Here is a 15,074-nt window from a genome sequence, read left to right on the forward strand (position 1 = left end):
CGACTGATTGTGAAAGATTTAAATGTTTTTCCAACCCTTGCCCCGCGCTCCGTATTGTGCTCACTTGTTACTCCCATTTACTGTGAGAGTGGGTGAGTTTGTCTGGAGTGAGGGTGCATTTCCAAACTGAATTAACTAGATATAGACTTTCACACGTCACACACACTCTCACACACATAAATACACACATACACACTCTCATATACTCTCACACATGCACACACACATACATACTCACACTTACTTTCTCTCTCATACGATCTCTCACACACCCACACACATTCTCTCTCTCTCACGTTACACATGCATTCTCTCAAATACAAATACATACATCCTCTCGCTCTCTCCATCAATCTCTCACACCCCCATACACAAAAGCAATCACATCCCCACACACCCACACATTCTCTCTTATACACAGACACACACTCTCACATAAGCACAGTCTCACACTCTCGCACACGCACTCTCACATGCACTCTCTCCCCCACTCTCTGTCACACATGCTCAAGCTGTCTCACATTTCTTCACACGCTCTCTCACAATTCCTCTTGCACACGCATCTCTCTCTCGCTCACAGACACGCACATATTTCTATCTCTCTTGCACACACTGTCTCACACCTCTACATTCTTGCTCTCACACACTGGCTCTCTCACAAACACTCTCTCACAAACATAGACACATGCACACACTCTAACACACACTCTTACACACAGACACAGTCTCTCACATAAGCACAGTCTCGCGCACACATTCTCTCTCTCACACGCACACATGCACTATCCCTCTCACATTCCCTCTTCCGTACACTCTCACTTCGTCTCACACACATTCCCATGCTCTCTCTCACTCATACGGACACTTGCACACGCATTCTCTCACACAGGCACATATTTCTCTCTCTTTCACACGCTCACTCCGTTACACATTATCTCACACACGCACAATCTTGCTCTCAAACACTGTCTCTCACAAACACCCTCTCTTTCACACGCACACAATCTCGCACACAGTCTCTCCTTCTCTTACACACGAACACACATGTATATACAATGTATCTCTCTTTAAACACTCCACCTATCACAGACACATGTTCTCTCAACAGTCATTTCTCTCACACACACTCACGCATCCACTCTGTCTAAGTTTCACACTTTTTCTCGCTCACACACACTCTCCCCGCCCCTCCACACACACACACACACACACACACACACACACACACACACACACACATACACTCAAACAACCCACATTGCTTCTATCTCCCACACACATTGTACACATCTTTCTCACTCACACGCCATCCCATGCACAGTTTCACACACTGATGAACATATTATTTTGCTTTCCAATAGGCACTCCCTCTCACACACACTGTCTTTCACATGAACACAACACTCTCCCACACACATACCCTCCCTCTCAGGCACACACACTCTCTTTCACAGACATCGTGTATCTCAAATAGACACACTCCCTTTCACATCAACATACACACAATCACACACAGAAGTACTCTTTCACACAGACTCCCCACACACACTCTCCCCGCCCCTCCACACATATACATTTTCAAGAAGAGTCACACTGTCACACACAAAGAATAATTTTTCAAACACACATTCTGTCTCACACACACACATTATCTCACACATCCTTTCTCTCACGCACACTCTCTCCTCTTGCACGCACAGCCCACTGTCTCACACATGTGCAAACGCATTCCATCATACACAGGCATGCTCACACACACATTCTCTCTCTCTCTCTCTCTCTCTCTCTCTTTCTCTCTATCTCTCTCTCTCTATCTCTATCTCTCTCTCCCTTTCTCTCTCTTTCTCACACACACGTTCTCTCTCTCTCTCTCTCTTTCTCTCTATCTCTCTCTCTATCTCTATCTCTCTCTCTCCCTTTCTCTCTCTTTCTCACACACAGACACACACTCTCTCTCTCTCTCTCACACACACACTTTCAATCTCACATACGTCAGAGTGTCTGTCCTTGACACCATAGAGTAGAATCATAGGATGCTACAGTGCAGAAGGAGGCCATTCAGCCCATCGAGTCTGCACCAACAGCAAACCCATCAACGCCCTATCCCCATAATCACATGTATTTACCGGAACTAGTTCGCCTGACACTAAGGGGCAATTTAGCACGGCCAATCCACCGAACCCACATCTTTGGACTGTGGGAGGAAACAGGAGCACCCGAAGGAAACCCAAACAGACACGGGGGGAACTTGCAAACTCCACACAGACAGTGACCCAAGTCGGGAATCCAACTCTGAGGCAGCAGCGCTAATAACTGTGCCACCGTGCCACCGCCACCGCCCCCCCCCCACCCCGATACCGCCCCCCCCCCCCCCCCACCCGGTACCATTTGAATGAGGGTGGGATCAAGGGGCCCGAGTAAAACTCAAGTCAATACAAATCGGCGGGAAATTCTTCTCTGTTTGAAGTCATACTTAGCACAAAGCAACATGGTATTGGTGGTTGGAGGTCAAACATCTAAGTTCAGATTTCACTGCAGGATTTCGGCAGGGGAGTGTTCTGGGACCAACAATCTTCTACTGCTTCAACAGTGACATTCCCTCCAACATGAGGTCAGAAGTAGGAATTTCCATGTGTTACACCGGACAAAAACACCCAAAAAATAAGAAGGGAATTGGCTGAGACCAAGGCCGCCTGGCTCCCCAATACTGGTGTAAACTTGGTGTTTGATTCCTGTGCGACCCATCCTAGTTTTGCTGTCAGCTTCCCTACAGCTCCCTCAGTCTGACTATTTGTTCACTGGTACGTGTTTCTTAAAGAAAGACACCGACATTAAAGCAGCTGCCTGGTGATTTACACATCCCTGTTACTGAAAGCTGATCAATGTGGATAATCGGGAAAAGATCGATGGAGAGGAAGAGGTGGAGGTGGCCCACTGACTCTGTCACCCTCATCCACACTTACTCACTCACCCTCAATCTCTCATCCTCACTCAAAGAACTTGACTCACTCACCCTCACTTATCCACCTTCCCTCGCTGACACACTCTCACTCATTCATCCCCACTCACAAATCCCAACTCACTCATCCCAACTCACTCATCCCAACTCACTCACCCTTGCTCACTCATCCACCCTCACACACTCAATTTCACACACTCAATCTCATACACTCAACTTCACACACTGAATCTCACGCACTCAACCTCAGAAACTCATTGATCCTCATTCACCCTGAGTCACTCACCCTCACACCCTCACACCCTCACTCACTCAAAATCACTCACACACATTCGCTCTCTCACTCTCACCCATCCTCACTCACTCACCCTCATTCACTCACATTCACACCCTCATTCACTCACCAGCACTCACTCACTGACTAAGACTCACTCGCCCTCGCACACCCTCACTCACTCATCCTCATTCACTCACTGTCACTCAGTCACCCACACTCACACGCTATCACTCACTCAACCTCACTCACTAACCCTCAGTCACTCACTCAGAGCCTCAGTCACTCACCAACACTCATAGTCACCTTCGTTCACTCATCCCACTAACCCACCCTCACTCACCCAGTCTCACTCACTCAGCCCACTTACCCACTCTCACTTATCCAGTCTCACTCACTCTCACTCACCCTCACTCACCCCACTTACCCACCTTCACTCATCCAGTCTCAATCACTCTCACTCACTCACCACACTTACCCTCCCTCACTCATCCAGTCTCAATCTCTCTCACTCATCCTCACTAACTCACCACACTTACCCTCCCTCACACACCCAGACTAACCCCCACACACTCAAGCTCAATTACCCTCTCTCTCTCTCACGTACGCCACCTGACCCATTCAAACTCACTGAGACTCATGCACCTACATTCACTCACCCACCCTCACATATTCACCATCACTCACGTTCACCCACCCTAACTCACAGATCCTCAATCACTCATCCTCAGTCAAACACCTTTACTCACTCACCTTCACTCATCCACCCATCCGCATTCATTCTCCCTCACACACTCTCACACACCACCCTCAATAACACACCCTGACTCACTCACTCTCTCACCCTCATTTACTAAGTCACATTCACTCCTCACCCTCATTCACTCGCTCTCACTCACCCACCTTCACTAACCTTCACGCATCCTCACTCACTCACCCTCATTCATTCTCTCTTACCGACACTCACTCACCCACCTTCACTCACACATTAAGCCACCTTCACTCACCCACCCTCTCTCACACACCATCATTTACTCACGCTCTCTCACCCTCACCCACACTCACTCACTCACCCTCAATCACTCATCCTCACTGAAAGAACTTCACTCACTCACCCTCACTTACCCACCTTCCGTCACTCACACACCATCACTCATCCACTCTCACTCCTTCAATCACTCACCCTCACGCACTCACATTCTCTCACTCACACTCGCTAAACCTGTGTGTGGAGGTCTGCAACGAGAGAGAAGAAAGATCTCAAGCGGCAGTTTGGTGTTCAAATGTGGGAGCTGCCCTGCGAATGTGGAGAACTGGGGGGAATCCCTGGGGGCTCAGGGCCAAGGACAATGGCAAAGAGCCGGGGAGAACAGGAGGCGTGCTAAAGGGCAGAGAGCCAGGGGGGAAGGGCAGAGAGCCTGGGGAATGGGCCTACAGCCGGGCAACAGGGCTGAGAGCCGGGAAAGGGCAGAGAGTCAGGAGAAAGTGCAGAGAGCCAGAAGAAAGGGCAGAGAGCTAATAGAAAGGGCAGGGAGCCAGGTGAAAGGGTAGAGAATCAGGAGAAAGGGCAGAGGGACCAGGGAAAGAGGAGAGAGCCAGGATAAAGGGCAGGGAGGCCGGGGAAAGGACAGAGAGCCGAGGAAAAGGACAAGAGAGCCCAGAGGAAAGGGCAGAGAGTCAGGGGGAAAGGCAGAGAGTCAGCGGGAAAGGGCAGAGAGCCAGGGGAAAGGGGAAAGTGGATATGGAGCAGGGACACCGGGCAGAGAGCCGGGGGAAAGGGTAGGGAGCTGAGGGAAAGGGCAGGGAGCCGGGGGAGAGGGGACAGAGCTGGAGGGAAGTGTAGAGAGCCAGATGGAAGTGCGGAGAGCCGGGTGAAAGGGGAAAAGAGCCACAGGGAATAGCAGAGAGCCAGGGGAAAGCGCAGAGAGTCGGGGAAAATGGGCAGAGAGTGGGTGATCGACGGGCGGAGTGAGGATGTGCAAAATAGAGCGAGCACCACAACCAGATCATCTGTAATCTCGGTGAATAATGGAGGAGACTTCAGGGCCCGAATGGCCAACTCTTGCTATTAATGTCTGACCCTTCAATTAGTCAATGTTGCAATTATTTGAATTTGTAATCACATTTAGAGTTTCCTGGTCATTCAGTAAGTATTCATTCCGACGGTATTTCTGAAGGAAAGTCACTAATCTTCGTTTTGTGGAGTGAGGGGCAGTGAGTTGGAGAGAGGAAGGGACATCAGTTAGTTTGTACACAGGCAATATCCAAAACTACAATGTGGATATGCCGACGCTAGGTTGGGGTGGGCACAGTAAGGAGTCTCACAACACCAGGTTAAAGTACAACAGGCTTATTTGGAATCGTGAGCTTTTGGAGCTCTTTCATCAGGTGAGTGGCTGATATGAATGAAGAGACAACTTCTTCATCACAAAGTGCTGTTGTTTGAGAAATAGCTAGTGCCTGAAGTAATGGAGAAACTCTTTACACTTTTCTGTTAATCTAATGAATGGTATGTCATTACAATGACATCAAAATGTTTTTTCTCTTTCCAATCTGATAGAGGTGGAGACAGTGATGTGAGTTTCTACAAAGATGGCGATTCTCAAATGATAGGAGTAACAGAATCTGAAAGGTGTATGTAGGTCTTAATCGGGAAATATTAAGTTAAGTTCATAATTCTAGACAAATCGTGATGTAGAAACATAGAAAATAGAAGCAGGAGTAGGCCATTCGGCCCTCTGACCCTGCTCTACCGTTCACTTTGATCACAGCTCATCAATATCCTGCCCCCGTCTACTACCCATATCCATTGATCCCTTTAGCCCCAAGAGCTATACCTAATATAGAAACTTACTTGTATAAATATGTTTGATTAATTAATAAACGCAAGTAAGAGTCTAACTTGAATCGACTATTCTTTCCCAGCGACACCGTCTCCGCCCACTCTTTACATCCTCGTCTCTTCCTGTCAGCAACACAACTCCGCTGGCTCCATCACCTACGGCTGTTTGGCAATGGACTACTCTCCAGATGTCTCCAAACTGACCTGGAAGAAAAATGGGCAGCTGATCACCACTGGATTTAAGACTTATCCATCAGTGAGAAACACGAAGGGAACCTATACCCTGAGCAGCCAGTTAACCATTACCCAGTCAGTGGGAGAGTGCAGCAAAATCGACTGTGAGGTTCGACACAGCGACTCCGTCAAGAGCATTGAAATGCGATGTAAGTGTTGTGGAACTTGGGCAAGACAGGAACGCTGTGATTGAACTGTATAAGGCCTTAGTTATAACTGATCTGTAGCATTCTGAAAAAAATTGAATTATGCAAAATCCAGGTAAGTGCCTACTGACTGAAAAGTTGTTCAGAACCAAAGAACAACAGGACTGTTACTGTGCAGAATGAGGCCATTGAGCCCATCACGTCTGTGCTGGCCAAAAGGGAGAACAAATAAACTAGCCAGACATTTTGAGCCCATTTTCCAGCCCTTGCGCCGTAGCATTGCAGGTTAAAGCACCTGAGATGCAGACGTAATGACCTTTTAAATGACCATGCTCCCTGGTAATTGAGCCCTCCACTTGGGGAATGAATTATTTCTGCCTACGTCCCTTCTAATTTTGTGAACCACAATTACGTCACGCCTCAGCCTCCTCTTTTTCTGAGGAGAAAAACCCCTGCCTATCCAATCTCGCCTCATGGCTGCAATTTTCAGGCCCTGACAACATTCTTGTTAACCTCATCTCTCTCCAGATTCATTACGTCATTCCTGCAACGTGGTGACCAGAACTGAACAGCAAACTCCAAACGTGGCCTAACTGGGTTTTATGCAGCTCCATCATTGCATCACTGTTTTTGCATTCAATATCTCACATAATAGAGGAACTAATCCGATATGCTTTCTTGATCAACTTGTCCAGCTGCCCTACCATCTATAAGGACATGTGGACGTGCTCTCTAAGGTCTTGCATTTCCTCAATCCCTCTTAACATTCCAGTTTATTGCCTTGCTTTGCTTTCCCTCCCCAAATGCATTGTGTGGCACTTTTGACGGTTGAATTCCATTCGCCATTTCCCTGCCAATTCAACCAAACCATGGATATAATTCTCAAATCGGCAGGTATTTTGCTCATATAAAAGAACTAATTTTAATTGATGTCAATTGAATCTTCAAGTAACGTCTGAACATTTGTTTGTTGAAGGCCCAATCGTTATCACCCCAACCGTTATCCTCACCGTGAGTTCCAGTGAAGAAATCACCAGCAGAAAATTTGCAACCATCGTCTGTTCAATCATCGATTTCCAGCCAAAGTCAATGACGGTGAAGTGGCTGAAGAATGGACAACCCATGGATTCAGGAATTATCACCTCTCCCGCCTATGAAGTGAACAGGAACTTCTCGGCCAGCAGTCGGCTGACAGTCTCCGCTCAGGAATGGATCAGCAAAGCGGTCTATACCTGCCAGGTCACTCATCAAGGATTCACTCAGAGTCAGAACATCAGCGGATCTCTGGGTAAGAGACTCAAACCGAGGATAAAATATACCATTCCGATGTTAATCGGAATTAGGGGTCTATTAAAGTTAGTACAAAGCACAGAACAACTTCGAATTTGCTGCCATGTGGTTTGCTGCATTAAGACAGTGCCCCATTCAGAATTTCATCACAACAGCAATTTTTGTTATTCCTTCATGAGATGTGCATTTATTTCCCATCCCTGAGGGCACTTAAGTGTCAACCACATTGCTGTGGATCTGGAGTCACATGCATGCCAGGCCAGATAAAGACAGCAGATTTACTTTTTTAAAGGGCATTCGTGAACCAGGTGGGTTTTTACAACAACGGCTTCATGATGATCATTTGACTTTTAATCATAGATTTTTATTGAATTCAAATTTCACCATTTGCAGTGGTGAGATTCGAATCCGTGTCTCTTCAATTAGAGTCTTGTCCTCGGTCTCTTGGATTACAAGTCCATTGACAATACCACTGCCTCCCCTTGAAAGAGTGTTTATTTCTGTTTTGAAGTAACATAGTGAGCGAGGCGGCCTTGATGTCAGCCTTTTTCCTGAGACGGCTGGTAAGATTTGGAGAAACAGTTGGTGTTGGACTGTTTCACAGGTCACAGCGGAGGGGTTAAATGTTGGAAAGTGCATTCACCCTAATAATAAATCAATGACAAGTACTGTGTTCCTGAGTTGGGGCATGGTTTGGAATGCTGCAATGCTGATTCATGAGAATGATACCGCTGCTAAAATATTTTAATAAAGAGAATAGTTTCACAGATCGAGCTGGTTTTCCATCGTCTATAAAAGTTTAAAGGCGATACTTAGAGGTTGATATCTCGAAGGCGACTTTTTCTCCTTTAGGGTGAATACTACTGCCCTGCTTCTGAAGAGGGAACTTGGGTTGATTTTCATTTGTCATTCACAGGTCCTTGCCAGTGCCATGATTCCACAGTGACCATACAGCCACCACCAATAGAACAGGTCTTACTGGAGGCTACCGTGACCTTAACCTGCATCATTTCTCATGCTCCTTATGGAGTCAATGTGTCCTGGATCCGAGACAGGAAGTATTTGAAATCAGAGATTGCCGAAAAGCCAGGAGCCGATCCTGACAGCGTGGTCAGCAACTTAAACATCTCGACACAAGCCTGGCTGAGTGCGGCTGTGTTTCACTGCGTGGTGAGCCATCAGGATCTGCCGACTCCTTTAAGAAAATCCATCCACAAGGAAACAGGTGAGCTGAGAGATTGAAGCAATAAATGCGTCACTGTGTCTACTTCCAGTGTCAGTGTACTGGTCAATATTCAGTATTCAGTGCATTAATGGTGTCCCCTGAGTGGAAACTCTACTAACTAAAGACTCTGGTCCTGCATATATTTTTACGGGGAAATTTGATGTGTTGATGAATGAAAAGTGAACTGAAGGCGATGTTATTGGGTTTAGATCGAATAACGAGGGAGGAGCCTGATGTGGAGCATGAAAACCAATAAAAAAAAGCAGATCAGTTGGGCCGAAGAGCCTGATTCAGTGCTGTAAACTTTCTGAAACTTTCCAGTCCAACCCGCTGAGTTATTTGAGAAAACAATTGCGTTCACCTCTCCTCCAAGCTGGAAGTCAAAAATAGAAACATTTAAAATCGAAAGCGAAGCACATTTTTCTGATACCTAGCCAGCAGTTTCATTGTCTCCAGAATTCTCCAGTTTATTGACATCTATTGTACATTTTCTGCAGATCCAAATCCGCGGGAACCGTTCGTCTCTGTCCTCTTGCCCTCGGCAGAAGAAGTCTCCGCTCAGAGATTCGTCTCCCTCAGCTGCTTAGTGAGACGTTTCTCCCCTCGAGAGATCTTCGTCAAGTGGACCGTCAACGACAAGCCGGTGAATCCTGGGAACTACAGGAACACCGAGGTGGTCGCGGAGAGCGGGAATAGCTCCTTCTTCATGTACAGCCTGTTATCCATTGCAGCAGAGGAGTGGTCCAGCGGCGCTTCTTACTCCTGTGTGGTGGGACATGAAGCCATCCCCTTGAAGATCATCAACAGAACAGTTGACAAATCCAGCGGTAAACCCAGTTTTGTGAACATTTCCCTTGCTCTGATGGACACCGTTAATTCATGTCAATGAGAATCACTCGGTTACATTAAAAACTTCAATAAAAATAATAAAATATTTTTCCTCTAACAACAAATGAAATAGCCAAACGCTTAATTGATTGTTTTTCAGTTTTACTTCCATTAGCTATCTTTGGTTTGACTCAGATATTTTCAGGTCTCAGGTCCAAGTCTTGTTGAACCAGTGCGCCCAGCTCAGACACACCCTGTGTTAGAGACAGAGTGGAGCGCATTCATTACAGGATTCTGCAAAATATCTTCAGCGACTTTCCTCCCTGAGGAAAACTCCGACAATTTCAACATTTCTGACAAACAAACACAACATTTAGATCTCGGTGTTCCTGCTTCTGTCGTTGTCCATGCCTTTACGCATTGATGTCAGCTTTAAGCTGCTTCACCACACCCACTGGGAACTGAAGTGAGGGTCACACAGAAACATGGAGCAACAATCCCCCCATCAGAGAGAGGGGAGAGTGAAATTGTTAACATACCGGATTCCTACTCACCCAACAAAGAGAGGGGAGGAGCAGTAGCTAACCCATGTACCATCACTTCCTCAACGAAAGCAGGAGGAATGGCATTATTTAATCCATTCACCACCACCTCCTCAGTGGTTAGAACCATCAGGCACATTGCTTCACCAGGTAGAGAGAGGGAAACTATGAGCTCACTCTCCTCCCTCTCCCCAAGTAGCGTGTTTGGAAGGGAACGGCTCTCGACTATAAGGACTCAGTTGTCAACAGTACAAATTAGCTTTCGGTTTACTTGCTGCAGACTTTGAAGTATCATTATCATTATCAAAGTGTCGTTGAAGTATATAATACACATATACTTATATATATATATATATATATATATATATATATACTTATATATATATATATGAATGTATACTTATATACATATATACTTATGCAACATAATTTAAAAATGTTTCAACACTCTTGTTCCTGTTAATCATGTGCTGGCATTGATTTCCCATGATACAAATTTAAACAAATAATAGAATCCTCCCCGGTTTTCACTGTTCTGTCACTGAGGTTTCTGAGATGCATCAATGAATTATTTCATTCGCTCTCCTGATATCACCGTGCCACTCACATAAAAGAAATTTCTACAGCAAACACTGAAAATATGCTCCATTATTCATATTGTTTGGATCACGTTCAGTTACTGATTGCCGGTGAAACTTGCAGCAACGGTTAAAAAATACACACACTGACAGTACCGCACAAAACTGTCACAATTATAAATACACACATAGGCGTACACATACACACACACACAGACACACACACACGCACACATCGACACAAATGCACAAATACACATACTCACAAAATGCACACAAATGCAGAAAGACACATGTAAATACACACACAAATGCATGCACATATACAGAAATACGGACAGGCACATTCAAATGCAGACATAGAAGCATACATACACAGCACATACACATGCACAAAAACACACAGATACATGCATACACACAGATACACTTTCACACACCATAGGTACATGCAATACTTGCGCAAACAAACACACATGCAGAGAAACAAGAATGCACACACAAATGCACTCATGGACAACACAGGCACAAACAAAAATACACACACAAATACACACAGACACAAATACACCCACACAAAAATACACCCATACATAAATACATCCGTACACAAATATACATCGGCACACACACACATTCTCTCTCTCTCTCTCTCTCTCCCCCCCACCCCCCCCCCCCCCCCCCGCCCTCCACACACACACACACACACACGGATACATAGACTCGCGCTTGTACAAACAGGCACTAAAACAACAACATACGTAGATAATCAAATATGTATAAACGTACACATATACACATAAACCACACAAGTACATACACAGACACATATGTGAGTAGGTACACAGACCCAAATACAAGCACATACATGCAGAGACACAATACAGATAGATACACACGCATGCAGAGCTACATAAATACACAAGCAAATACATAGACTCAAATAAGTACATATATATCAGCACACATTCACGCTGACAGGAATATAGATATAAAGACGCACAATGTTATACACATTAACAAACATACATGGAAATATATATAAACAAATTAGCAGACTGCATATAGATGAACAGACTGCAAAACATTTACACGCAAACATGTAGACGCAAACATTAACATGCTCATACAGAACAGAACACCATAGCACACATTACTACACATCGAAACACAAACATACATCAACACACCGTTATAAAGAACTATCAACACGTATATACATGTACTGACCTGTTAACAGACATGCACACAGACACACGGAGAGACAGACGCACACAGAAAGGGAAACAAACATTACTGGAGTGACAGAAATTAACACATAGCAATAGGCATAAACACACGTGCGCCCATTAAGAATGGCATTAATACATATTCATAGACTTCACACAATAATAGTCATACATGCACAATGACAGAAGAATAAAATATACACACAGATGCAAACAACTTCACAAATCAACAACCATAGGCAAATGAACGCGCACATTAACACTCTTGCACACATATTAACTCAGAGCCAAAGAATAATGCAGACCAGGAGATGCTCATGCACACGCACACAAACGCATGATCTTAAATACAAACGGTAGGCAAATGATGAATGTAAAATTTAAAGGTGATTTTTTAATGCACATGTCCACAGATTAGCTATCCAAATGTACAATGAACAGACAAACACAGTGAGAAGCTGAATTAAGCTCATGATCTATTTCCACCATAAAGAAGCACAGATCGGAAATTACACCCCAAGACTTAAACAACAAATTTAGTTTATAGATCAGTAACCATCTGTGAAAACAATCATTGATCAGTGAACGTTCCTCGATATCAGTCATAACATTGTTCAATAAGGGATAGTGGCAAATAGTTCAAAAATGAACTGATACTCAATTAAACATCTTCAGTGTTTTCTCACATGGACTGTCCAAGGAATGTCAATAAAGATCAGATGTGAAAATAGTTACGGAGATCGGTTACTGAGTGTCCTGAATTTAACAGTAGATATACATTGAAAATTAAATTCGAGATTAAATGAACAGCTTAAAAAGGAGAACGGGAAACATAAAAATAACAATAAGATCACCTGGATAAATAAAGTAATCTAATTTCAGTTCCTGGTCTCCATCCCCTAGACTCCACCGACCGTGTCTGGATTGATGACAATGAGGATGATAACAGCAACATCTGGACAACCGCTTCTACATTCATCGTGCTGTTCTTCCTGAGCATTTTCTACAGCACTGCAGTCACTCTGGTGAAGGTGAGATGATTCAATTCACTCACATTTCAAACTGGCAGAATGGATTTGAAAAGATTCTCAATGTTTCGCTGATTAAAAACTCTAACATTAACGTCCCGCATCATCAACATCTGCTTCATTATTGTATCTTTCTTTTACAGATCAAATGATGGGTTGAATTTTGGAAGCTGCAGATTTCCTGCAGCTGATTATCAAGATCTCTGTATGGATCAAATGCAATATCTGCTCTCGGTGACTCTATCAGTAAAATTCTCTCAGTTTATCATTCTGAATCTGTAACTGAGGCAATCATAGACGTTAATTCAGTTTTCAGTGTGAAATGTACGAGGCATTTTTTGTTATAATGTAATTGTGGTTAATAGTTTCCCCGTAGTTTAAAGATCATGTAGAAATAAGAAACTTTTCTCATTCCTTATTCACATTTGATAATTCCTCTTTCTATTAAGGTCCTGTTTTCTCTTTCTGGTGTATGTAACAGATGTACAGATACTGACGGATTCCCTGTGCATCTGTTCTGTTCTCAATGTGAAGCTCGATCGTTATGTTCACTTTTCTAACTTTAAAAAAATAATGTTGCTGTAAAATATTCTCTGAATTTTTTAAATAAATATTGAATGAAATTTTAACCAACTCTGGCTTGGCTTAATTCCGTTCTCCAAAACACATCAACTCCGCCCCATTTTCCCTATTACACGGTTTCCCCTCTTTCCCAGATAGGGATTTTCCCCAGTCATATGTGGGATGTGGTTGAACTCAATGCCCTTTCGTGAAAGAGTCACTGCGCCACCCAGTGACCCATCCGTGTAAATACACCTTCATCTCTGCCTTTTTATGATAAAATCCAGATACAGAATGAATGAATAATGAGGAGAACCGCGGTGATTTCACGCATAAACTGGTCTGTCACTGACGAGTTTCAGGTAATTCTAAACAGCAAAAGGCTCATTCATTAGAGGCCGATGCAGGACAGTGTGTGGCAGAAGATAGTTTCCTATACACTGTCCCTTAAAAACACTATCAGTGTCGCTGCAGCGTGGGTTAACAGAGTGTATCTCTCTATATATCGTCCGATGAAATACTTCCCAGGCAGGCAAACCACAAGCTAGATAGAGAACACATACAGAACAGATGTGCAAACCATGGGGTGAAACCAAGAGAATGAGGTGTATTTCACATAAGCACATCATCGATTGCAAATTTCCAAATTATGACTCGTGTTGTGGGATAATTTGAGATGACCAATACTGTCGTTAACTACAGACAATATAAAGCTCACGAGGCAGGTATCTCTGTGTGAGGAGGTCAAAATGAACATTCCCACCGGCTCATTTCCAAAACTGGATAGACACGTGATCCTGGGTCCCAGTACGATCTATTCTATGTCTAAACATTGAATGTCCCCATTCATAAAGTTGCAAAATGCGTTCCCTCGCCAGAAACTTTTAGATATTAATTCTGCAACTACTAAGGCTCCCAGGCCATTGGCTCTCAACTCTTCGATTTGTCATCATACCTTACAGTGACTTGCTTTTGCTTGAAATGAACAATAATTCATTCAATACATAAATTACATTTAAAATATGAGCATATGTTTTATAATCATAGTTATTTATTTAATTCTCTTATTGCATCCACATATTTGTAAAGTATTTGTTTCATTCCCATATTATCCTTGTTTCAAGAATCATTTAACTCTTTGTTTGTAGTGTCTTATGTATTCTGTCAAAAACCCTGTAAATTGGTTAATAATTTTCCCCTTCAGTCGTATTTAAGATAAGCACATCATCGAATACAAATTTTCAAATTATGACTAGATTGGGATCTTTGCGATTGACCAGGGGGAAAAAAAACACAGAAGTTTCAAAAAGCTGGGGCCAATTTGATACAATTAACTAC

The 15,074-nt window shown here is 43.9% G+C and overlaps 1 gene segment (V, D, J or C); it reads left to right on the forward strand.

Moving 5' to 3' along the window:
* Positions 1–5,487: 5,487 nt before the first annotated feature.
* Positions 5,488–13,806, forward strand: LOC144480980 (Ig heavy chain C region, membrane-bound form-like). The segment is given in 6 exon segments: positions 5,488–6,458; positions 7,432–7,743; positions 8,662–8,970; positions 9,468–9,797; positions 13,051–13,178; positions 13,319–13,806. Coding segments are annotated over 6 exon segments (1,299 nt in total).
* The last annotated feature ends 1,268 nt before the right edge of the window (positions 13,807–15,074 follow it).

The sequence above is a fragment of the Mustelus asterias genome, chromosome 30 (assembly GCF_964213995.1).
Source record: "Mustelus asterias chromosome 30, sMusAst1.hap1.1, whole genome shotgun sequence".
Lineage (NCBI taxonomy): Eukaryota > Metazoa > Chordata > Chondrichthyes > Carcharhiniformes > Triakidae > Mustelus > Mustelus asterias.